This window comes from Sparus aurata, chromosome 4 (genome assembly GCF_900880675.1).
Source record: "Sparus aurata chromosome 4, fSpaAur1.1, whole genome shotgun sequence".
Lineage (NCBI taxonomy): Eukaryota > Metazoa > Chordata > Actinopteri > Spariformes > Sparidae > Sparus > Sparus aurata.
This window is the reverse complement of record NC_044190.1, coordinates 11099948-11123652: the sequence shown is the minus strand read 5'-3', so window position 1 is coordinate 11123652 and position 23705 is coordinate 11099948. Positions and strand designations below refer to the sequence as shown.

The window sequence follows — 23705 nt, the reverse complement described above, 5'->3', positions numbered from 1 at the left end:
AGATAAAAAAACTCTTAAGATTTATAAAATCCTTATGCGTGTACCCCCCTTAAGTCAGTATAATAAAGTAATGTGTCACTTTTGACAAACAAAGCTACGAAGCTCACAGTTTTAAAAATATATATATTTTTTAAATATGTATTAATGCCCAATGTATTTCACAAAAAGCCCAGGATAATATGAGTTGAAGTGCTCTAATACCGCCAGTTTGGAACTGTAAAGGACTCGTGGTTTCATCCTCTGCAAAACAGTGCCGCGACCGTCATCATTAGACACAGAACATAAAAGATGAGAGTGCTGAACGGTGTTCCGTCTCAGGCTGCAAGTTTCTCCAGATGCAAATCAACTGTTGTTGGGAGTTTTCTGCCTAGCCATCCATCAAGCTAATGTCCCACTAAATCAGCAGCTAATGTCTCAGACGCACACAGTCTGCTCTTTTACAATGGGCCATTTCACTGCAGTGATAGGGTGGAGAAAATGAGAGAAGATGATGAGAATGAAAAAAAAAAACAGATAGATTGAAAAGAGAAAAAAAGATAAGAGAGAGGAACGTTGGGAAGAGTAAGATAACATCCGTGGAGTCGCACAGCAGATGCTACAGGGAAAAATGGAAAAACACAATCAGTCATATTCACCGTTCATGCCAGCCGTAACAATAACTTCTCTGGTTGCTCCGGCTGACGCCGTCATATTGTTGTAAATGATGCACATACGTGTTTCCTGCGATATAACTCCTGTAACATTAGTGACTATTGAAGGATCAAAATTTTGCAATGGTCACAAAAAAACACTTCTTTCAAACCACAAATGTGTGAGGGTACAAAACTACTTACAAATAAATACTTTTCTGAAAGAAGAGCTAAATCAATCTCAGGTAGAAAGTTTTTAAGTCAAGAGTTGTTGTGCCATCCTAGCTTATAAACAACAAATAGGTGACCGCCTCTAAAACCACAAATTACTATTCCACAGTTTTATTTGTGTCAAGATGAAATAATCTAATGTGGAAACAACACCTGTATCGACAGGTTTCCACATTAGATCATTTCTTTCATCATTTCTTTTGGATTTTATTACAAAGAAAATGAAAACATTAAGAGATATTTTTACAATCCACTTGTATTAACTGTGGCAATGTTTTCACCTGATGAGCCTGCGTGTGTCATCGTGGCAAAATTTGGTCCTGGACAGCTTTTGTAGCAGAAACACAGCAGCAGGTTTGAGTGTTGCCACGTGTTTCTATGTATTTATGTATGTATGCATGTATGTTTGTATGCATGTATGTATTTATGTATGTATGTATGTATCTATGTACTGTATGTAAATATGTATGTCAATATGTATAACTCTACGTATGTATGTTTGTATGTATGTCTCCATGTGTGTATGTTTATGTGCATGTATGTCTGCCAAAACAGTTCTGACCCTCGAGGCATGATCCCGAGACTCTGGGGGCAGTTCTGTGGTGTCTGGCACCGGGAAGTCTGTAGTGGATCCTTTGGGTCCTTTGGGTCCTGTGGGTTGGAGGGTGGATCTCCCTGGATCGGGCATGTTCAAGGAAAGTCCCACAGATGCTCAACTGGAGTGGGATCTGGGGAGTTTGGAGGCCAGGCCGACATCTTGAGCTTTTTGTCGTGTTCTTTAGGTTATTCCCGGCTTTTTTTGTGGTGTGAGACGGTGCTTTGTCCCGCTGGGACATGTGCTTGGTCCAAGACTGTCAGTCAGTCAACTGTGCAAGATGCAGTCACTCACTTTACAGATGACCAGTTAAGACCAAAATTAAGATGCCCATGGTCTAAAAAAGTAGAGAGGTGGCTGTCCCACACTTAATGCACCAGGCCCACATTCCTTTTTGATGCAGCTGTGAAACTTTAAAGGTGTAGTTGAGATCAAAATGAAGGCTGAAACGGTCTGAGGATGTTGTTCACTGTACAGATTGTAAAGCCCACTGAGGCAACGTGATTGTGATTTCAGGTTATATAAATCAAATTGATTAGATTTGAGTTTGCAGATGGTTCTGGTCCAACCCGTGCGTACCGAGTGCTTTTATTACTGAGTGGTCATGGGTCGTACTGTCAATATACAGCATCGTAACTGATGTGATCACATCTCATGATGGTCTCTAGTCTGGATATGTGTATTTGATTGTGTATCTTATCTTAAAGGAAAATATGAGTAAAGCTACATAAAGATTCTGCCTTGTTTGGAAACAGGTCCGACTGTATGATCATATGAACCAAGTCATGCTGCATCACAGGGGCTGTGCTTCAGTGAGCGAGGATGACTTGAAATGAAGTTGCAACCGCGCCATAACTCTTCTCTTAATGATGGTAACATTTGTGTTGTTATTTTCATTAAGTTATTTTTTTTCTCACACAAAATCCACATGTCAAGACAAAGACTTGTGATAAGACAAGGCAAGTTGAAAGAAATAAAAATAAAAAATGAAATAATCAACAGAAACAGAAGGAATGAAAGAGATAAATATGGAAAACAAAGTGAGGAAAAAACAGCCCAGATAACCTTATGTTTTTGCAACAAGCTCATAATGGCTATTAAAAAAAGGGAGAAAGAAAAAAATGTGTTTTCTCCATTCCTTAATCGCTGTGAGCCAGACGGCAGAGCGATAGTGCCTTCTGCCTCCAGTATTATCAGGAAGCCGAGTCAATGGAGTGTGGCCACAGTGCCACATAAATATGGAACCACAGAGAGGTGAGGGAGGGAAAGAAAAGTAAGAGAGAGATGATGGAGTGATGAACTATGAGAGAATGAGGTGTTGTTCCTCTGGAAAACAAGTCCCCTATCACCACGGCATCGGCAGCTTAAGGCCGCTGGGGGCGGCTTTGCAACAAAACAGCAAAGAAAGAGAAAGAAGGGAAAATGTTACCGGTTTGATTTGTCATTGTCACCCCAGCCTCACCCCTCTCCATCCTCTTTCCTTCCCTGGGACTGAAATAAAGCAGGTATATTGGCAAGCAGGTCTGGGTGCCGGCGATAACAATGTTGGCTTTGTTCCCCGCCAGATTGGACGAGCGCTTTCCGCCGCCACCCCAACACAACAATTAAACAAGCCCAATGTTCAACGCTGCGTTTTCAACATGCTGCAATCTGGCTGAGGCTTTTCTCCCTAAATCTGTGGGGTTTCAACACTGCTGATGCTGGAGGCTACGCTGCATCCGCTGATAGCGGTGAATCAGTTCCAACTGAGAGCTACACCTGTTGCGCGCCGTGCTCTGTTTATTGTCTTCTGTCATTTTCTAGACACGCATACACATGCAGCCTAATGGATACCCGGCAACCAAACTCAGGCGGAACAAAACACACACACACACACACACACACACACACACACACACACACACCATTTGCACTATTTATAAGCAGTAAATAAACACATCATAAACCGTGTCTAACACATAATAATGCTGTTTATTAATACATCATTTTTTGAACCATCACAGTATAACCTCTCCTATAATTAGGATTTAGGATTAATGCATATATAACAGTATACCCACAAATATTAATATATGTATAATTTACTTTTACCTGTACCTTTAATAAGAAATGTTTTGCCAGAAAAGAAATGTCATATTTCTAGACTGAGGAAACTCTAGATTACAGGTGTGCTATGACCGAGCACCTTCAAATACACAACCAGACAGAGCTCCTCTTTAAATGAGCTCTGTCCTTCACAGCCATCGATGCAGACACCACCAAGCCAAGTATCGACGAGTCAAGATGCTCAATATCTAACCTCCAACCAACTTCAGACTTTGAGCTGTGTGAAAGGTGTCCGACTGGCGATTATCAAACTTCAGCCAGGTGTGTGACCAGCAGTGCAGCAAAGATTTTTTTCCTCTTCATCCCTGCCTGACTGTGACTGACTGAGGCATTTCCTTTGGCTTGAAAAAGGATTTCTTTTTTTTCTCCAGCATTAGGATCTGCTGCGTGATTGCCGCCAAGTTTCCTCTGATGTCAGTGGGGGTGCTGCGTACTTTTAGGAGAGGTGGGACGAGTCCACTATGTAATTCTGTCACCCACTTTGAGGTCAGTTTTTGCTGTACTTCTGCCAAATTCAAAGTGGAAAATGCCAATTAAGGTCACCTTTAAAAAGCTCTTAGTTCAAGGTCACTGCACGATATTATACTTTCTGTGATCTGTCACATGTAGAGAAGCACTGGTACAGTCCAAGCAGGAATGACATGTGTTATCTGTCTTATATACAGAGCTCTACAGTGTTAATTATAAATTAGGTTACTTTTTTAAGATCTCTGCAACTACACACTGACCAACAACATACTGTGTGCAAATTTGGACACAGCTTATCAAAAATACATGATAACACACTGCTTGTCTGGGGGAGGAACAGAAAGAGAGAAAAAAAAAACATTTTAATGCACTTAGAACTCAGAAATTCCTCCTCAGAGCATGTCAGGATTTCTCTGCTGTACGGTGTCGTGCGTTTCAGTTCCTTCAACAAGAGCAGCTGAGCAAAGCCAAGCTTATGTCCACAGAGGCAAAATCACCACTGATCCTTGGGGAGAGCATCCTGAGCTGTATTACCAGAATCTAACAGCCACACACAGCCGGAGGCAGCACATGATCCTGCCTTCTGCACACTAAACTCAACTCTATCCGCTTAGAAGGAGTGATGTGTTTGGCCTATCCCCTCTGTGGCTCTTTAACTCTACTTGTATTGATTTCACCGGGGGAGGAAATGAAGGGTGAACATAGTTTGTCATCATAAGGCAAAACAAACATAAAATACACACTTATCCCACATATTACCTCCCAATAAATAATATCAACTTATGACTGAGTGTGTTATTGAGTCGACATGTCACTGATTATTAACCACTTCCTATTTTCGGCCGACATTTTCATTCATTTAACACATCGTGTAACTAATAGGAGTCATAATGTCTGTGTTCAGTTCAGGTGTCGCGGTGCCAAGGCCTCACTACTGAGCATGCTGACTCACTGGCACGCCTAAGTGGAACGTAACCATCATTAATGCCATTACGAACACCTGTGATTTTTATGAAATGACAAGTTAAATGCTCCTCCACCAGAGATGTGCCTGATGCATGACCAAATTTGACAGTAATTTGCTAACACTTCAAATTTGGTGTTTAACCTTCTGCCAGCTAATGACCCAGTCATACTCATAATATTTCCTAACAAATCCATTTTTTTGAATGGAATCTTCACAAGGACCCATTTCAAGGCAGACATTTTGACTTTTCAAAGCAGTTAAGGCACAGGTGGGATCAATGACATTAATGATGGCTGCAGTCCATTTAGATGAGCTGGTTCAATGGCTCTGACACTGTGCATACTGTCATGGCTTACTGAGACACTTAACAGAATGGAGCGATTTGTTAACATAACTTTTGACACAATGTGAAGTAAAAAAAACTCACTACCCACTATATAATGGACTATACAGCAAGATCGCCATTTCAAAATGCTGTCCGAGTGTATAGTGAGATTTATTATACCTTATACCCTACATAGTTAACTAAAAGTATCCCACATTGCCAGTGTTGGGGCTTGTTACTCAAAAAAGTAATATATTACACATTACACATTACTCTCAAAAATAGTAATGCCTTAAATTACATGATTACTCCCTGAAGAAAGTAATTAGTTACATTACTCGTTACATTCATGTTGCTCCACGGTTCCTTAGCAACAAGCTTTGTGTGTGCGTGCTGTCTCTGTAGGTGCTTCTGGGTGCTTCGTTCAGTTTGAGGTAGTGTTAGCAGCAGTGGAGAGAAGTTTCCAACACGTGGACAAAGTGTGCACCTTACAGTCAAGTTATTTTCCTTACGTTCAACAAATTCAAAGTAATGTTTGTATCTCCAACCGTCAAAAGTGGCTTTACGCAGCGGGGGGTCTGCAGGCAAGTCGCATGCAGCAGCATGTTCTGCTCCTGTTGTTGACGCTGCCATTGTTATCCCATCTCCCCTTGCGGGTGGCGACTAACCAATCGGTGATGGTGAAAGAAACCTTCTGCAAAACCCAACCAATCACTGTTCTATTATCGACAGCCCCCGCCCCCAAGCCCGCTGTGTGTGATGCGTGCGACTAGCAATGTAACGTAAGGAACGAGCTTGGCGAACTGTAATGTGATTACTACATTCAGAACAGTAATGCCTTACACTACTCGTTACTGAAAAAAGTAATGTGATTAAGCGTTACACCAGCCCGTTGTGTGTGAAGGAAGGCAGGATCATGTGTTGCCTCCGTTACTTTGTAACGCGTTACACCCAACACTGCACACTGCACTGTGAAAAGTAGTGTACAGCCAATGGTAACCCTAACAACACATATACCATCATGCATTGGGCTGAAGGGGAAAGAAATTACTCCACCAGTGTGGAAAATAATTCTTCTCATTTGCTAGATGAGCTCACTCTATAGTCCACTATGTAGAACTCCTTATGTGGTGAGTAGGGCATGGTTAATGAGTGGGTGATCTCGGACACAGCTTGTGTCGTGTCTGATCTGAAGTCTGAAATCGTCCACATGGCATACTTTTTCTTTGTCCTTTCGGTACGTACTGCATGTAGTGATCCTAAAATAGGGACACACTACTTTCACCCTCTTGCTCTTATATCAGCATTTTGGAGTACAGAGACAGTGCCGTTACACTTAAACGGGGTTTCATCTGTCATTGCGGTGTCTGTCATTCTGTCAGATGAGCTGTCATCTTACAGTGAGCTGTCAAATGTTTGTGCTTTGTTTATATTTGTGCGACACACCGTGCTGTATGTGACGGGACTTCTGTGCGAAGAAGATTGTGGGTCAGAATAGCCAGAAATCATGCTGGGCTGCAATACTGCGTGTGTAGCAGGACATCCTGTTACTTTAGGCATACTGCACTTCACATACTTCGTACACAGACGTATATATATCTATATATATATCTAAATCTTTTACCTTACGTATTAAATAGTATAGTGTGAGTATTGGAACACAGGGTGTATGTTTAGTTGTGTGTACTGGGAGGTAACACTGCTGGCACAGCACTGCAGTCGCACTAATTTACTAATCAGTACTAATGTGTATATATCGCTGCTGTAGTGAGGCTGGAGACTCCTTTATTGATTGCACATGTCAGAGCCATCAGCTGGACTGGGTGGCAGTGGCTCTTCTTAAATACACCACCGAGTTTGTGTCCGTCTGTAGTCCTTAGTCTCAACGAGTGGTAGATATGAGATTATGCTCAGCTAACTGATGCAATTTGGCCATTTAGTCAAATGTGATTGATGCAAAGTTTTCATTTCAACAATGTGTAGTAACAACAGCCCTAAATCCTCCAGATGATGCGTTTTGCATAATTCTTTTGAGAAGCAATACAAAAATCAATTCCTGTTTATGTGTTTGTTGGGCGTGATGGGATCTTATCTTCCAGTATCTGGCTCGACCAGGACTTAATTCAGACAAATGTTCATCCTTTCCCATCCCTCCAGTGCTTGTTAAAGACCCCTGAGCAGCCTGTGAGATTCACTAGTGTAGAAACTCCCACGTGATCCCTCATTGGCCTCCAACACACAAACAAACCAGCTGAGTTCAGCGCAGTGCCAAGCGAGGCCATGGCACCTTTGTGTGGCATTAAAATCAGGTCGGTGCATGCTGGGTAAATGCATTTGGAACACCCTCATGCCTCGCTTTTATCTTGTCAGCCGAGAACAATTTCTCTCAAAACAATGCTGCAACATCTGCAAGATGTAATCACTTTACCCAAGGCTGCAATTTGGGGATATTGGCAAACAGTTTTTCTTTCCTACGTGATAGTGTTCAATCAAACATGCTCTGCTTCTGTAAAGCTGTTGGTTTGGCTATTCAGAACAGTGCCAGTGTTTCTGATAGCTTTACATTATACAGTATCATGTACATATGTATATACTGTTTGTTTATTTAACTACAACTCTAAGTTTTAGGTGACCTGCCTGACACTACTGATAACTGGCTGATAGTCATATGTGTTCTTACCAGCATTGTAGTAGCGGTCCAACTTCTCCCATAAAGGCTCATCCTCACGCTGCAGATTGGACAGCTTGAGAGGTTCATAGATTGAACCTGAGGAAGGACACATCTGTTACACTCGAGCATTGAAAGTGTTAATGTTTTATATTCATTCATAGCATGTATATATATATATCTCAAACTGCATGCCTTAGTTGTCTCATGACTCCTTAAAATAACCTCCAAGAACGGATTACAACCGTGCGTCCTCGAGTTAAAATCAATAAAAAGCCAAGGTTTTCATCTCACAGTTGTATTTCCTTTTGGTTTTTTCAATTTTGATTCAAAAAGCTTAATTCATACATTCCAACATGTAGATAACAAAATAATCAAACTCATATAAGGCAATAAGAGGTAGAGAAAATACAAAAAGACAATAAACACATGAGTAAGTTCTGTTTTTCACTGCAACACATGGCAAAACAAAGAGTTCAGCACACAAAACATTATTCAGACCCAAAGCAAAAAATTCAAATGGTAATGTGTCTCGCCACCATTCCTGAACATTTTCCTCTGAGCTGAGAGAGAGCCGGAGTTTGAGGGAAACCCCTATCTGTTAGGCTTTCTCTATTTTCAGACACTTTTCACTTTGCTGAGATTTGCATTTTAATAGGTTCGACCTTGGGTCAATACCACAGGTACTGAAAAATTCACATTCTGGCTAAAATTAGCATAATTTCCATCAGCTTAGAAGTTGCAAGGGACAAAGCCAATTCATCTCTTTTTAAAGATAACACTTTAAAAGAGCAGAGAGGAAGTCCAATATTCCAGTTTTAATTTCTAACATGAGATCAGACAACTGCGAGCGGTCGTTGTTTGGCTGGTTTTACATGATCTCATGACTAACTTGAGTGATGCACTACTCAAACACTATATGACCATGATATGATTTATATGACCATATGATAGTGCACATTTATTTTGTGTCATTTCTGAGCCTTTCACGCTCACTGTGGAGAAAGAAGATTATCCACACAGCTACACCAACATACAGTCGGCAGCATGAGAGCTCAAGTGTTTAAGTGTCTCAAATAATAATAACAAACAATCCTCATAGTCAGAAAACACAGTGAACAATATGAAATAATATCATATAATGAGAAAATTGATAAAGAAGCCATTTTGTGATTTTCAGCTCACAATATATGAGAGCAAACCTGTCCTGTGACTACAATAAGCGTCTCATGTCCAGATAGCAAAAAGGTTGTCTTGTGATCTTTACCCGCGTCCTCTCTGGCCGTCTGTGTGTGGCCGACTGCATTGTTTTCCTCACATCTGCTGCCACTACTTACCGAGTCTGTGAACTTTCCGATGGGGCCGGGCAGACACAGCTACTGAAGCGGCCATTGTCAAAAGGCGCAATTAGGGTCAATCGTCTCTCTCAGCTAAATCACAAATCTACAGCAATTCACAGGAAGGGGTTAGTAGCACAGAGTTAGACATTTTTAGACATGCAATGAATCAACAATGAATTACAGTTTGGGTGGCGATGATCATGAACAACATGCGAGGAATCACAATGCACTGGATCTGCTAAGGAATTCAAGTTATTCAAACCACTGAGAGAAACAGAGTCATGATGAATTACTACAGGATGGTCATGTAATTATGAGAAAGACTTAGATTAACTACATAACTACATTAGGAGGCAGTACTTGATTAATTTTTGCTTTTCATGCTTCTTAATTTTCACTTTAAAAAACTATGGTCTCAATACGCTGATGAAATTAAATGAAATTAGGGAGAACATGTGTCTTATTACATTATGTTTAATTAATGGAAAAGTCATAATATTGGTGCTAACATCAGAATATGTCTTCCTTCCATTCTCTCTGCCTTTAACACAACAGCGGTAATGAGGACACCACTGGATTATCTATTATATTACAATAAATATAATTACTAGAGCGTCCTGTATTTGAAAATATGAAGTGGAACTCATTTCAAAACCGTGATTGCCATCATATTTATCCAGCTACACAGTTTCTCAATAGGACATGCAGATTATCTGACTCCTGTATGATTAATAATGTGTCTGTGGTACCCCAAAGTGTCTGTTTGGACAGACCACCATAACTTATGGAGTTTTTCTCAGTTGTAAATCTACAAATACACGTTTTCCTACATTTGTTAACACATAGCAGTTGCTGTAGTGTTTTCCTTTACACTGTATAACGATCTTTAAAGTTTCACCATGGGGGAACTTTCCCTGGAGTGACAGGCTGGTTCCCCCTGCAACAACAAGCCCAGTGTGGCAGCCTCCACAGGCCCTCCTCCACCCACACTTCATGCAGCACACAGTGCATTGAACGGCAGGGTGAGATGTAACAGTGAAAGAAGACCTGATGAGAAGCTCTCAAAATAGCTCTTCTGTACTGCACATTTACACCTCTGACCTTTCATGCTTGTCCTGCACTGCAGTGGACAAACTAAATGGCCAAATTCCCCCCGTGTTCAGTGGCTTCACGAGCAGACAGTCTCACACAAGCAGCGGCACAACAAAACACAATCCGGCGCCTCACACCGTACGATGTCATGCAGAGTAATGTGTCAGACCTGATCGTTTTGATCGGGATTTGAATTCCAGGAGTTTCCAGCCGACATCTGCCAGGCTCGCCATGTTTACAAAGTGTCGAATATGCCATAAAGTCAGAGGGTTTCCGGTGTCATCCTTCGAAATAAAACAGAGGCGTGAGGCTCGCAAACAATCGTTGACAACATCAGGTGTACATATTTGAGGTAGTCTTTTAATTGACAATGAATTACAATTCAAACAACGTTTTACTTCAAATCACAGCGTATGGGGGTCTCGTGTTTTTACTTTCCCGGCTTGACTAATCGTATGCGTTTATTCTGAAGGTAACCTTTCTTTACTTCCGTTTTAGCCCTAGCTCATTCTCTTTAACTTGATGCAGCAACTGTCAACTGTCAAACCACCCGGAAGCACGACACTGACGTAAACGCGGAAGCTCTAATATCGCATTGTGTAATCTTACTTCAGCTCATTGCCTCTACATTTTTCTAGTATAGTGAAAATAAATGCTCAGCCGTCTAAATTTAAATGAACGTTCAACGTAGTGCATAGTTTAATCAAGAGAAGCTGTGGTAACACCGCCTGCCGTACAGCTCTCTGCCGTATTGCAGTCGGTGTTGTTGTGAGGAGCTGCACTAGCATCCCAGCAAGGATGTGGATATCCAAATTCAATGTTGTGGCGTTTTTCTTACTTTTTGTGAGGCAGAATACCACATATGCTCTCCAGGATGTCACGGCAGACCTTTTCGGTGCCGAAAATTATGGGACGGTGGCGGCGTTTGGAGATTTCTACGCGGATAAACAGACAGACATCTTCATCATCAGAGAGAGTATGCTAACTCTTCAGTGACGTTACTCTGTCTTGTTAGCTTATTATCAACTTGCACATGTTATATATGGCGCCTATACGATATTTAGCGTTACAGCTAAGTTGTAATACATGTTTCCCGGGGATGAAAAAATATAAAATTGTACCTAGACGAAAATTCGCCGTTATAATGCCATAAGAAATGTATTACATTGTGTAAACATACGGTTCCGTGCCTAAGTCATCTGCTTTCCTTTTTTTTATTTAAACGACAGGTTGATCGTCGTTCAGATTAAATGAGCTGTAATGTAATCAATGCCCTGTTGTCCTCTTATTCTCATTTCAGAGTCTGAAGTGGTGATCTTTTTGGCGGACTCGAAAACACCTTACTTCAAGCCCAAAGTTAACATCACCAAGAACATTTTGCCAAGGTAGGTGTGACTTTCAGTGCTATCTCATTCTCACATGGTATCTAACATTTCATGTCCTGGTTTCCTTTTGTTAGTCAGTACTGATTCAGTGACTCACACTCACTTTCCACAGTGGTCATGTTTACTCTGTAGGAAGGAAAAGCTGCATGTAAAAACCACTAAGTCATTGGTTCTCATTTGATTCTCTTCAGCAACGCCATCATCACCAGTGTGGTTCCTGGAGACTATGATGGAGACTCTCAGATGGATGTCCTTCTCACAGCGCAGATCAGCACCAATCAGTGGACAACTGTTTTCATCTTTTGGGGGCACAACCAGTCGTTAGGTACAGTTATGTCACTGAGTGGGCGGAGGACAGAAAAACACTGATAGGGGATTTAATTCACCCTTTTTGGCACGTATGATTAGATTTGGATCGTAGGATAATATAAATGAGGATATTTTATTTTTGTTTAGTGTTAATTGTAATTTTCTTGTTTTTAAACATCGTGATAGACATTTTTTTCTTCAGTTTTTCCAATTGGGGCTAGAGGGTTAAAATGATCAGTGTCAATGTGCAATAAAACTAAGGTTGAGTAGACCCTCTTTTTACAGCAGGTGTTTTGACTCTGTCAAATACAGGTGCAGCATATAACTAATTGCTGCATTGCATTGCCATCATCAATGTTATTACTTCAGTCTGTGCTTTCCCTGTCTCAACAAGAAAGCATGTCTGTTGTAAGAAGGTATTTGAGTCTGATTAATTGGGACGGATAATATACAACCACATCTACAGTACAATATTCAGAGACTTTTTATGGTGGAGAAGTGCAGTATCAGTTCAGTAAAAGACCCATTTGGCCATTTGTGTGTAGAATTTGACAAAGTTTAACGTCTTTGTTACCTGATGGTCTGACTTGAAGCAGGTTCTAGGCATGGCAGCCTTGTCAAAATAACTCTGTGCAATTGCCACTTTGACTTTGTGTGGACCTTTTCCATGGAAGACGTTTTCACACGTCACAGTGGGGAAAAGCACAGGTTACATATGAGCCATCATTAATCGCAGGTGTAGATTAATAGTGGCTGAATATCATCAGGTTGTTTTAGTTTCTGGATCATGTTACGGCTCATGTTGTCTCACTGTCATGGTTTATTGGGACACTTGAAGAGAACAGAGCCATTGTCAGTGTTTGCGTACAGACTTTTTTTTCCTGCGTTTACCGACAAGTCAAAATACCTGCTGTAAAAAGGCCTTTTATCAATGGGTCCAGAATGAGGAGCATTGACAAAACAACATGGCATTCAGCTACTCACCATACTTTAATATGTTAATACTGTAATGTGTTGTGCAATGATATATTGTTAGTTCCCTAAAATAAGGCAGCAGTGGTTATCAACCTCACAGTGTTGTCACTGTGTCCTGCGCCCATAGTAGATACAAGTATTTTATTTGTATGATCCTCTGGGCAGAACTTAGCTACAGTCACAGCCTCAAAGAAAATAGCAATTTAATTATGTTATCATCTGTGCCATTAAAACACATACCCAGGACAAAAAAAACACTAGTATTAGCTGAGCAGGAACTTATAAGCCGCAGTTTAATGTAAAATCTGTTATTAGAGTCGTGCCGTTTCCATTTAAGGCTGTTATTTCTCTACAAGAGGCAGAAACCAAAAAGAAAAGCTTCATCAAACTGTTGCATCTAACTGAATATTCAGTTGAACTTTTGTTCATAGCTGTTGACACTAGGACATCTGTTTAGCCTGATTTGACCAGCCCACTGATTTTCTCTGTGCAGTGCTTTTTTCTTTTTTTTTTCTTCTTTTTTGAGACCAAGCATTTCCCAGGGCATGTTCAATTCTTCCTTCTTCTGCAGATACGAGTGGGTGGCTCACGCTGAACAAGACCTTTGCAGATCAGCCTCTTGTTATGGAGTAAGTATCAAACTGAATGGCGCTAACATAAACTCTACTTTGGTTTTAAGAATACTGTCAAAGTCAAGTTCATGTTCAGTCCAATGTGTCACCACCATTTAGGCACTATGGCCTTAAAGTGACATAAACTACCACAGTGTCAACAGAAACTGGATATAAAAGCATTTATTGCAGGGCTGTAACATTAGTTTGTATTTGTTTGTATGTATCTATTTAAAGGTTAGTTCAGTGTTACTATTGATAAAGTGGTTTGATTTAATTTCACTGAAACAAATCTTTCCACAGCTTCAACGGGGACATGATCCCGGACATTTTTGGAACAACCGACGCCACATCCACTGAAGTCTGCTATCTCACTAATAGGTAATATTATCATTCTCAGACTCAAGTTCTTCATTTTCAGTCTTTATTTCCAGATGCTTGCAAAGCTTAAATTAAATGCAGAGTGTTTAACTCTTGCTGTTGCCTTCTGGGTTTTGTCCTCTTTAGGGAACAAAAGTGTGAGATTGCTCTCAGTCCACCTGTCAAGATGCGCATCCCTCACTCTAATGCTTTCATTGACCTCAACAAGGACTTCACCGCTGGTGAGTCAGTGATGTTTTAATAATGTCTAACCATGACAAACAAATGTAAAATGCATCTGGGTTTTTAAGAATACACAGCCTGCTCTTTAGGGAAGCTGAACACATCGCATCGCATTTTCAGCTGTGTGTATTTTTACTTTTTAACAACAGATTTGATAGGCCAAGTGGGCATGTAACCTGTTACACCATAGGTATGTGTGGAAATACAATGAGTTAATGAAAGGCAGGTGAGTTAGAGTTTTAAACTGAAGGTCATGTGAAACCAGGAGATCAAGGCATGATTCAAAAACAAAGAAGATTTTCTGTTGTGTTCTTTGGTTTGTCAATGTTGCTCGGGTTTTAGACAAACTCCCCTCAGAACCAAACATATATTCCTGTTTAATTCCTGCCCTCAGGCTGACCACTCTCTGATCTCTGGACACTATGCATAAATTAAGCATTGCAAGTCCAGCTCTTCGTTTTGAGCCAAAGAGTTTTCTTAGGGTGACAGGATGGTAAAGTGACTGTTAAAATCCTTTCTACCTTGGAGGTGAAGTTTGATGGTGTGCCACAACATGGATTTTGCAACAACTTCATAACTGTTATGTATCAGTAATACTACTATAAATAAGACATTTAATTTTTCGTCAAAAGTTAATTTGTGGTCTGAATGTGTGTCTTTATACAGTATAGTTGAAAATGTAAAATAAAGACATTTGCTACTTAATATAAGCTGTCAGCTCTCCCATGTCCCTGTTTGATACGATACATACCATTTACTTTATTAAATATCACAAAGTATTAACTTTATTTAAATAAAGAGGACAGGACAGGCTACTCCTCTGAAAAACTTTTAAAAAATGTAATACCTGTATATTATACCATCAGCATTGCACAAGTGAAACAATACTGTGATATTAATCTTTGGTATTTAACCCACCCCTAATGGAAGGACGTGGTTTAAGATGATGTGAGAGCAGGCATCCCCCTTATAAATGTTCTTGTTTAAGCCACTAAGCCAACTGCATATTATAGTCTGGGCTACCACATGTTGCTTCTCTGCGTGTCTCAATATACAGTACTAATTATGTTTCCTAACACTGAACATGAAGTGCACACAGCAAACATACAAACAAACATACACCCTCAGACACTGTGTGACTTGCACCTCAGATCCTTGACTGCACATTGTGCCGTGTGCCATTGATTTATGACAACAGTGACCAAAATGACCACTGCAGACTTTTATATTGTAGCTTTTTCCTCCACTGTAGACGCTCAGTGTTTCCCCACATGGATCAATAAGTTCTATTAATGTATATAAGAATGCTAGGTTGCAAACAAGAAACAGTTGAGTTCTTGATTGAGATGCAAGAAACTGAAATCGAACAAAGAGCCACCAGCGCTGAAATGATGAATTCTTTAGAGAATGAGCACCTTGGGAGGCGGCTTCTGAAAAGGGGAGTAATTCTGCACATTTAATTACATGAGGCCCTCTGAGGAACTACATGCCTTTGGCACATTTGTATTTTTGATCATACACGTCTCCCTTCAAAAGCAATACACGGGTCTCAAATGTAATCCACAGAGTAATGCTGACATACAACATGAGGCTACAATTCTACTGCATCTGCTTTATATAAGTTTGGCTCTGAAATTACAATATTTCCTTTGTCAGTTACAAATCAAAACAATTTTGATGTAAGTGATTGAAAAGGTGACATTGCTTTGGATACCAGGACAGCCATAGTGATATTAACGCATTTATGTTGAGTAAAAGAGTGCGGTTTAGTTATGTGATAGACAATAATGGATTAAGTGACGTTAATATTGATTTTGTTTCACGTTTACACGTAATAGGCCCACAGTTGTTGGTGCATAGAATGGAGCAGAGAGTGTACAAGACGGGCACAGAGACCATACCAGCTCTCCAGAGCAGTACACTCATTTGGCAGCCCCGCTCTCTCTTTCTACTCTGTGACACCAAACTAGCCTGCTGTTCAATTTCTACTGACGCAGAAGGAGGCAGGGTGCCGCTGAAGAATGTGTTTTACAAATACAGAGATACAGGGATACAGTGAAATCATTTCTAAGCTTTTTTATTTTTTTTCCTCAGTGAAAAATGAAATTGCCGTTGGTCACACTGCCCCAGTACTTAAAAGGCAAAATTAGACGTTGACTGCAGGTATGGAGGAAAAGCAAACTTTGACAATGGCAGTACCTTAATGACCTGTATCATGTGTGGTTTAGTTTAAAGTGTACGTTGTTAAGTCACAATATTACCTCCACCCCATTCTCCATACTGATAATCATATATTGGCAAAAGGCTCGGTCTTTATTTGTTTTTTAAATCTAAATTCATAAAATTACTATCTGGCTGTGTTTATTTAAATCATTAAAAATGTGTGTCAATATGGAAAATGTTCTTGGAAAATATGTCAGAGCTGCAAACAATGAGCCTTCAAATTATTGTGTGTATAATAGGATTACCATATTTTCAGATTCTACCTGGTCCCTGATTTATAAATTCTCTCCAGATCAATGCCCACCTCGTTTCTTTTAACAAAAATCTCACAGGACACACAAATTGTGTAGTTGTAAACTTGAAATTTAAGGATGTTGCTTCCTGAAGTGCGTTCCACAAAGTTTCTCCGGAGGAAACTCCAGGAATCAGACAAGAGGCCACCGATTTTCAAGTTGACTAAGAGAGAAAGGAATAGCCATTTTCCTCACCAGTGAATGGAAAAATCTCCTCGTTCTTGTTTTACAGCATCTCACAGCTGTCCCTGTAGCGCTGTCACTTAGACTTATAGGAGGATTTTTTTCCCTCTGGAAACTAATCCTTGTGTTTAAGGTAATCACGGAGGATTTAGTCATGTCAGTCTCACTGCAGGTATCTTTTTGTGTGGTGTGGTTTTATTCCCAGGCCTGTCACAGTTCAACCAGAGCAGATTTTAATTCATATTTAATCTGTTCAGGGATTATGAGAAAGTCAATAAACATAATGAGATCTCGGTGGCAATATTTGGTGTTTTGGTTTGAATACAGATTGCATTGTATTAGGGCATCATTGATTGTCTACTTCTTTGTTAAGTTGGCTTCAACTCATCTGTCAGTCAGACTGATGGCCTGTATATCAGTCTGCCTTCGACTCTCTTGATGGACTCACCTCTAACTTTTTCTCTCCTACCCATATGTAAACAAATCTTTGTGACTTTTTAACTTCGCTTAGTGTTCCGTGAGTGAATATGCTGCAGGAACAACGACGCTTGAGAAGGAGAACCACAGTTGCACATCTGTTGGATGTCAGACGTGTTGGATGCCTCAGTCTGTGGGGGCATGCAGATGGATGGATTGATGGATGGATGGATGGAGGGAGCGAGATAGAAGAAAGTAGGCAGGAAAGGATGGAGAAATAAATTGAAGTCAGAAAGGATGAATGCTTTTGAAGGAAAAGGATAGTAGGAACGATAAAGGGCAGTGGGAGGGTGGGAGATGAGCAGGGGGGGAGGGGGAGTTTTCAGCATGGCTCAGCTCACTGTCTGCTGTGACCACCTGCTCCTCTAAGCGTTACCGGCTGGAGCATCACAGTGTGGCTTAGGGAGGGAGAGAGAGAGAGTTTCAGACAATCTGGGTCCTGCTAGTTAGCCTGTTTTAAGATAAATGACAGTTGGAAGCTTTCCAGCTGCCACTGATGCTCACATTGGCCTCATGATGATAAAAAGTCTCTCTCTTTGAAAGTGCCTGATTACCAAAATGTCTTAAAAATGTCATAGTTTGTATGTATATTTTGCTTAGAAAGAAAGCCCTGTATATCACTGTGCATCTGTTAGTAATCAGTAATGCTGTTTCCAGGATACTTTATTCATCAAGTGTATTTGCATTTATCATTTATCCTCTGGGAATTTACTCTTCCCAAGTTTGTTAATGTTTTGGCTGAAGTTTGACAACACTTATTAGAAGCACCTCAAGCCTTGTAATTTTACAGCTCATAGTTAGTCATATTGGTTATATTAATGAGAAATGAGAGTATGAATGCACATTAATCTAAATTAATCTTAATTGAGGCGCTGGGAGTTAAGTTACTGTGGGGAAAAACTGTGAATCACTTAAAAATGCAAATTGGGTAAACAGGGGAAAATGAAAAAGTTTCAAAACTTGAATTGAATGAATTGCACAGATGCCTCGTAAAGATATTGGTGGAGCACAACGTTTCTTTGCAGTGATGTCCATTGGCTAGTTGGGAATTACAAGTCTAACTGAAGATCATCTTAATGACTGTGTTCAAAGGGACTGTACAGGGAAGTGCCTTAACTAGATCTACTAATCGACAGTCAGTGACAGGACAAATTGAAGTAACGCTTGAAAACCCAAAATAGCAAAACAAGTACAGACTGGCAATAAATCTTTATAATGGAAATGCCATTAGAATCTTAAGTGGGACACGTGGCTGTCATCATTTTGAAAAAAGGGTTTCACACTGGAAGCCCGAAGTGTCCCCTCTGTCACCTACCAGCACTGTAATGCAGTGAGGTATTTTGTTAGTTGGTCCAAGGAGGATGAGGGCTGTTTCAGGGCTGTGTCACGACTCCAATCTCAGTCCAGTGTCATAGCTGTAAACAGTCTCATGTGAGTGTATTGGCTGACCTCAGTACATCAGCACCGCCAGCAGAAAAAAAGCCTGGAATTGTTTCCTGGCCGGTGTCAAGGCCTCATTTAGATCGCTTATTGGACTCTCCAGCCAACCAACCTGGCGCTGACATGCTGCATATGGCCTGTAATCTCTTTTGTTACTATCATCCTCGTCCAGCCAGTGTCTCTAACAGCAACGCATTTGTAACAGCTTTGTGTTGATGTTCTTTTGTTTCCTGGATATATGTTTTTTTTTCTGTTTCCACACATTTAGGCCTCTTTAAATGAGTGCAGCTTTTACCAGCTGACTTTTACCAGCTGACTTTTGTACTTAACAATAATATATGCAGCGTCAGGAGTCAAGAGTGTAAGGAAAGATGAGACAAAGAAGTGGATCAAACATTAGTTTAGGAGAACTTGGCTCTCAGCCCATAGCCCCTTGCATCGATCCACAGATGTTTCTCTGAAAGAATAAACCATGTCATCAACGTTTTTGCCCAGTTAACTTTCTAACAGTCAGCACCTAGACGGTGTCGCCCCACAAAAAGGTTGTGTGTGCAGTATATTGCTTTCTTTGCGCCACAAAAGCTAGCTTATCATTGAGCTGGCTTTGTAGATGTACTTGATGATGTTGTTCTATCTGGTTACCTCTTACCACAGTGACGGCTAATAAGCAGGAAAAAATGCTTTGACGGGACTGCCGGCGCGTTCAGATCCACACAATAGAAGGCTGACGTGAGCAGGTGCTTCTATAGCCCTCATTTGAATGCTATACACTGAAAGTATTTACCTATATTAGATCCTTCTACAGTCCTGGGTCATAGTAACCTGCAGGGGCCATATTGAATCATGATACGTGAAGAGCCCTGCCAGGCAGAAAGCTACCGGGAGCACGATTAGAGCTTGTGAGGGAAAAGGTAGTAATTGCAAAGTAATTATAGAAGCCATTTTGGGAAAAACATGCACAAAGACAGCAATACTGGCATAAGGATCCATTGCTAGGCAACGGGCATGGTAATGCACTGTGTAGCAGCCAATTAAACTACTGTAGCTCTGTATCAGAATGGCTTGCTGATTGTCTGACTAATAATGTGGTGGTGATTGGAGGGGGGGAGTAAGACATTTTTTATACAGCCATTTTGATAATCAGGCATTATAACAGAGCGAGAGACTTTCGCCCTCTGCTGAAGTGTATTGCAAGGATTTTAAAATAAACATAGTAAAGACAACTCATTTGTCTGGTATTGTTGATGATGATAATAATAATAATAATAATAATAATAATAATAATAATAAAAATAATAATGTCGTAATACTTCCCCACTCTTGTCCCTCTTTCAGGTAAATGGTGAGCTTGCTGCATATTGTGCAAGTGTCCTTTTTATCCAGTAATCCAACAGGATCTCGTGTTTATAAGCCTGGTTTCCAAGTTAAATTGAATGATATGCCGCCATCAAAGTGAGCACTACAGTAAACAGGCTCATAAACAAAGCCCCATCAAACAGCAGCCTGATTCGCTGCCCTAAAACATCTGTGGACTGATGCACTGACAGTCTTGATCAAATAACTTTATGACATGCTATGTGTGCAGCTGTTGTTCATAAGAAACAAATATTTGTCAATGATGGTATCTGTGTTGTGTGATTAACTATATTGACCAGAAATAAAAGACTGCAGAGAAACTCTTAGTCGATAAACTGTTGGCCTGATTAGTTGAAGTACTTTGGCCGATTAGTATCGCTCCGTCAAACTGGAAATAATAGGTTAGTGATTTGGAAAAGTTTTTCCATATATGCAAATTTAGCCACTTGGGCAATCATTTGAAAACCCCAGTTTTCACTGGAGGAAAAAGCTGGCATAGTGTGGATTAAACAAAACAAAATTAATTTGGCTTATTTACAAGTATCCAAACAACTGTCTTTTTTCAACAATCCTACAAAAGCAGAACATTTCCCGCTGCTAAACCCTCAGCACACACATCCACATGTAGCCTACATCTTCATTAACACATCAGTTCTTCACATTGTGATTGCCCCATTTTATAGAGATTTGGAGTGAGCTCACAGGCATGTTAGGAGCGCCTGCTGCGATGCGCCAGCCCTTTGAGGTGTGTCGTTTGTAGCATCTCCGCCTCCAGGAAAGCTGGCACAGCGTCAAACGGGCAAAAGAGACATGGTGTTTATTTTAGTGAGCACAGGTGTTTTTGCAGATAAATGAATAATAGGAATAAATGAGGCAGAGCATTTCCCTCTGATATGCACAGCACTGTGACCATAGCCTGAGGTTGTGCTTTCTCTGTCCCAAAATAAACTCCCTTGTCTCGAAGAAAACGTGGACACGGACATGCACAAAGGCTAGTTGTGAGTCACCTGAACTGAGGTATTTGTGAACTGTCACTGTCAACCTGCCCTTCCATTCATACCATCATAAATAATAATTGTGTTTTGTGCTAGCAGAGTGACTGTATGGATCAGTCCATTTGTTGGTCAGTCTGCAACTTTGGCCTACACTGAAATATTGCAAGAACTATATGACGGATTGCATGGCAATACAGACATTCACGGGACCTTGAGGATGAATCCTCAATGAGATGAAAGTCCTGACTTTGCTGATCCTCTGAACTTTTCTTGGGGTACCACCACCAAATTAAAATGTGTATTTATCCAGTAAAATATCTCAACGTCTACTTGATGATTTGGCTCAGAGCTTGGTACAGACATTTGTAGTTCCAAGAAGATGAATGCTAATACTTTGGTTAATGACCAAATAACCACAAAACTAATGTCATTCCCATCAGCCTCAGCTGTTATTTTTGCTAAACCCTGATTAAGAAATTCTAGCATACTGGAACACTAAGATTGTGAACATGGTAGTCTTTTACATCAGCATGTAAACGTTGTCATAGTGAACTCATCAGCATTGCTGACATTAGCATCTACGTCAAAGTACTGCTGTACAATAATACAGCCTCACAGATCTGCTAGCGTGGCTGTCGACCCTTAGGGCTCTATTTTGGTAATGGTGCAGAGAACGGAATGCAGTGTTGCAATGGTGAGCTGACATTTTGCTGCGATGCACTGAGGTTACTTACTCGACAGCTGGTTTGGTTTAGCCCAGTTAAATTAAGAGCAAAAGAATATATGATGAGTGAAACAGTGTGAGAAGGCAGGTACAGTAGGTCCCTGGTCGGATATGAATCTGTGATGCTGTGCTCACATTGTTCCTCCGAGTGCACAATAGACCTCCAGAACACCAGGACATGGTTGGTTTGATGATCAGTCTTCCCAGGCTGCAGGAGTTCAGGCTCTTATTCTGGTGCAAAGTCAAGTGTTTGTTTTTCCAGAAATCTCTGAAAACCTCGATGTAGGGTACCCTCTGTAAATTGAATTAGTTGGCACAAATAGTCACACACACACAGACATATCAGTGTATTCAGTGCTTATGCAGTGCATGTTACTTTTGATGTTGGCACACTCCACCGATGCATGCCTTGCGTACACACACAGTCACACACTTTGTTCCAGTCCATGGAATAAGCTTTCCTATGCTTGTTACAGTAGCTCTGTGAGCAGTTTCTGTTTACACACACGCACATGTGCGGCATAAAGAAAGTGTGCAAAACAGGACGGGAAGTGTATGTGTGTGTATGAGAGGGTTTGGACATAATCCTCCCTATAGCTGCTGCACCTACGTTGTTCCCTGTAATGGTTTTAGGAGATTATTTCTTCTGGGAATAGCATTGCTCCATTCTGCGCTGGTGTGTTTTGCCATGTTTGTGAATGAGCCGTTTTGATAGATTGGGGTGGAAGTCACACAGCGTGGAGTCGGGCTACATATTGGCTTAGAGACGGATTTAATCTACAGAGCTTTTCACTTTGTAGCTGGCCTGGATTCTGCATTTTATTCCTCTCTCTCTTTCTCTCTCTCAGACTGTGTGTGTGTGTGTGTGTGTGTGTGTGTGCTTTTTGTTTGGTGGTGTTGTGCGGGAGGATGGTGGTAGTGTTGATGTGACTGTGCACATCAGAACCAACATCATTGTGTGAATTACAGTTTGCTGTTTTTGGATTACACACAACCATTATCTCATACATGCACACAAGCAAAACTAACACTCACACAAACATGATCAGGAATATCAATTTTACCCTGCTGCACTTTTGTGTGGGTGGTGTAAGTGTTGCAGCTATAACACTGACAAACAGCATGCGTTCTTTATTGAAGGTGTTGTGACAAAGCAACCAAGCCAGCCATGTTGTTGCCTCTGGGAAGCATCTTTGAAGAGAATAGTTCAACCTGCTCAGTCTCTGTCAGACATTTTAACTGGGAGGGGAAAATTGACTGTCATATTTCACTACATTAACAAGTGAACTGTATGTGATGGCGCAGCTTACCTTGGATGTTCCCTCTCAGCCGACAAGGTAACTGTACAAATGTATTTCTTGCTTCTGCTCCTTCTTTTGACACTATAGTAAATCGTCTTTGTGGGTTCTGGGCAAGTTTGAAAAAACTCGTTTCACAGTCCGGTGGTTCCTTGCTAGCAGAGGGACAGGGCTACATATCAGTGGATGTGGCCTGTGAAGATTTGGCTCCAGTCCGCTCTCACACCTCTAAAGGGACACTCTGACATTGTGCATTTTGGTATAAAGTTGGAAAAACATTCCAAAAAGTCATGTGAAGGAACTTTACAAAAATGTAGTCAGTACTAAGATTTAGGGTGTCATGATTCTCCAAATCCTCAATTCGATTACATTTTTGATTTGAAGGTCACAGTTCGATTTGATTCTTGATTTT

At 40.7% G+C, this 23705-nt stretch overlaps 2 protein-coding genes across 4 annotated transcripts in view; one reads left to right on the top strand and one right to left on the bottom strand.

The window, feature by feature from the left end:
• phkb (phosphorylase kinase, beta) overlaps window positions 1–10697 on the bottom strand; it is a 110511-nt gene extending 99814 nt beyond the window's left edge. For 2 of the 3 annotated variants that reach the window (XM_030414091.1, XM_030414090.1), the window contains exons 1-2: window positions 10591–10671; window positions 8002–8088 (exon numbers count right to left, since the gene is read on the bottom strand). In XM_030414091.1, the coding sequence (XP_030269951.1) occupies window positions 8002–8088; window positions 10591–10654 (151 nt within the window). In that variant the 5' untranslated portion in view covers window positions 10655–10671. Of the gene's footprint in view, window positions 1–8001; window positions 8089–9326; window positions 9433–10590 lie in introns of all 3 variants that reach the window. The other variant, XM_030414092.1, reaches the window with a different exon arrangement.
• Window positions 10698–10978: 281 nt separating this feature from the next.
• itfg1 (integrin alpha FG-GAP repeat containing 1) overlaps window positions 10979–23705 on the top strand; it is a 140421-nt gene continuing 127694 nt past the window's right edge. Inside the window, exons 1-6 of the mRNA XM_030414566.1 lie at window positions 10979–11397; window positions 11722–11806; window positions 11998–12131; window positions 13662–13719; window positions 14005–14082; window positions 14209–14303. Of these exons, the coding sequence (XP_030270426.1) occupies window positions 11220–11397; window positions 11722–11806; window positions 11998–12131; window positions 13662–13719; window positions 14005–14082; window positions 14209–14303 (628 nt within the window). The 5' untranslated portion in view covers window positions 10979–11219. The remainder of the gene's footprint in view (window positions 11398–11721; window positions 11807–11997; window positions 12132–13661; window positions 13720–14004; window positions 14083–14208; window positions 14304–23705) is intronic.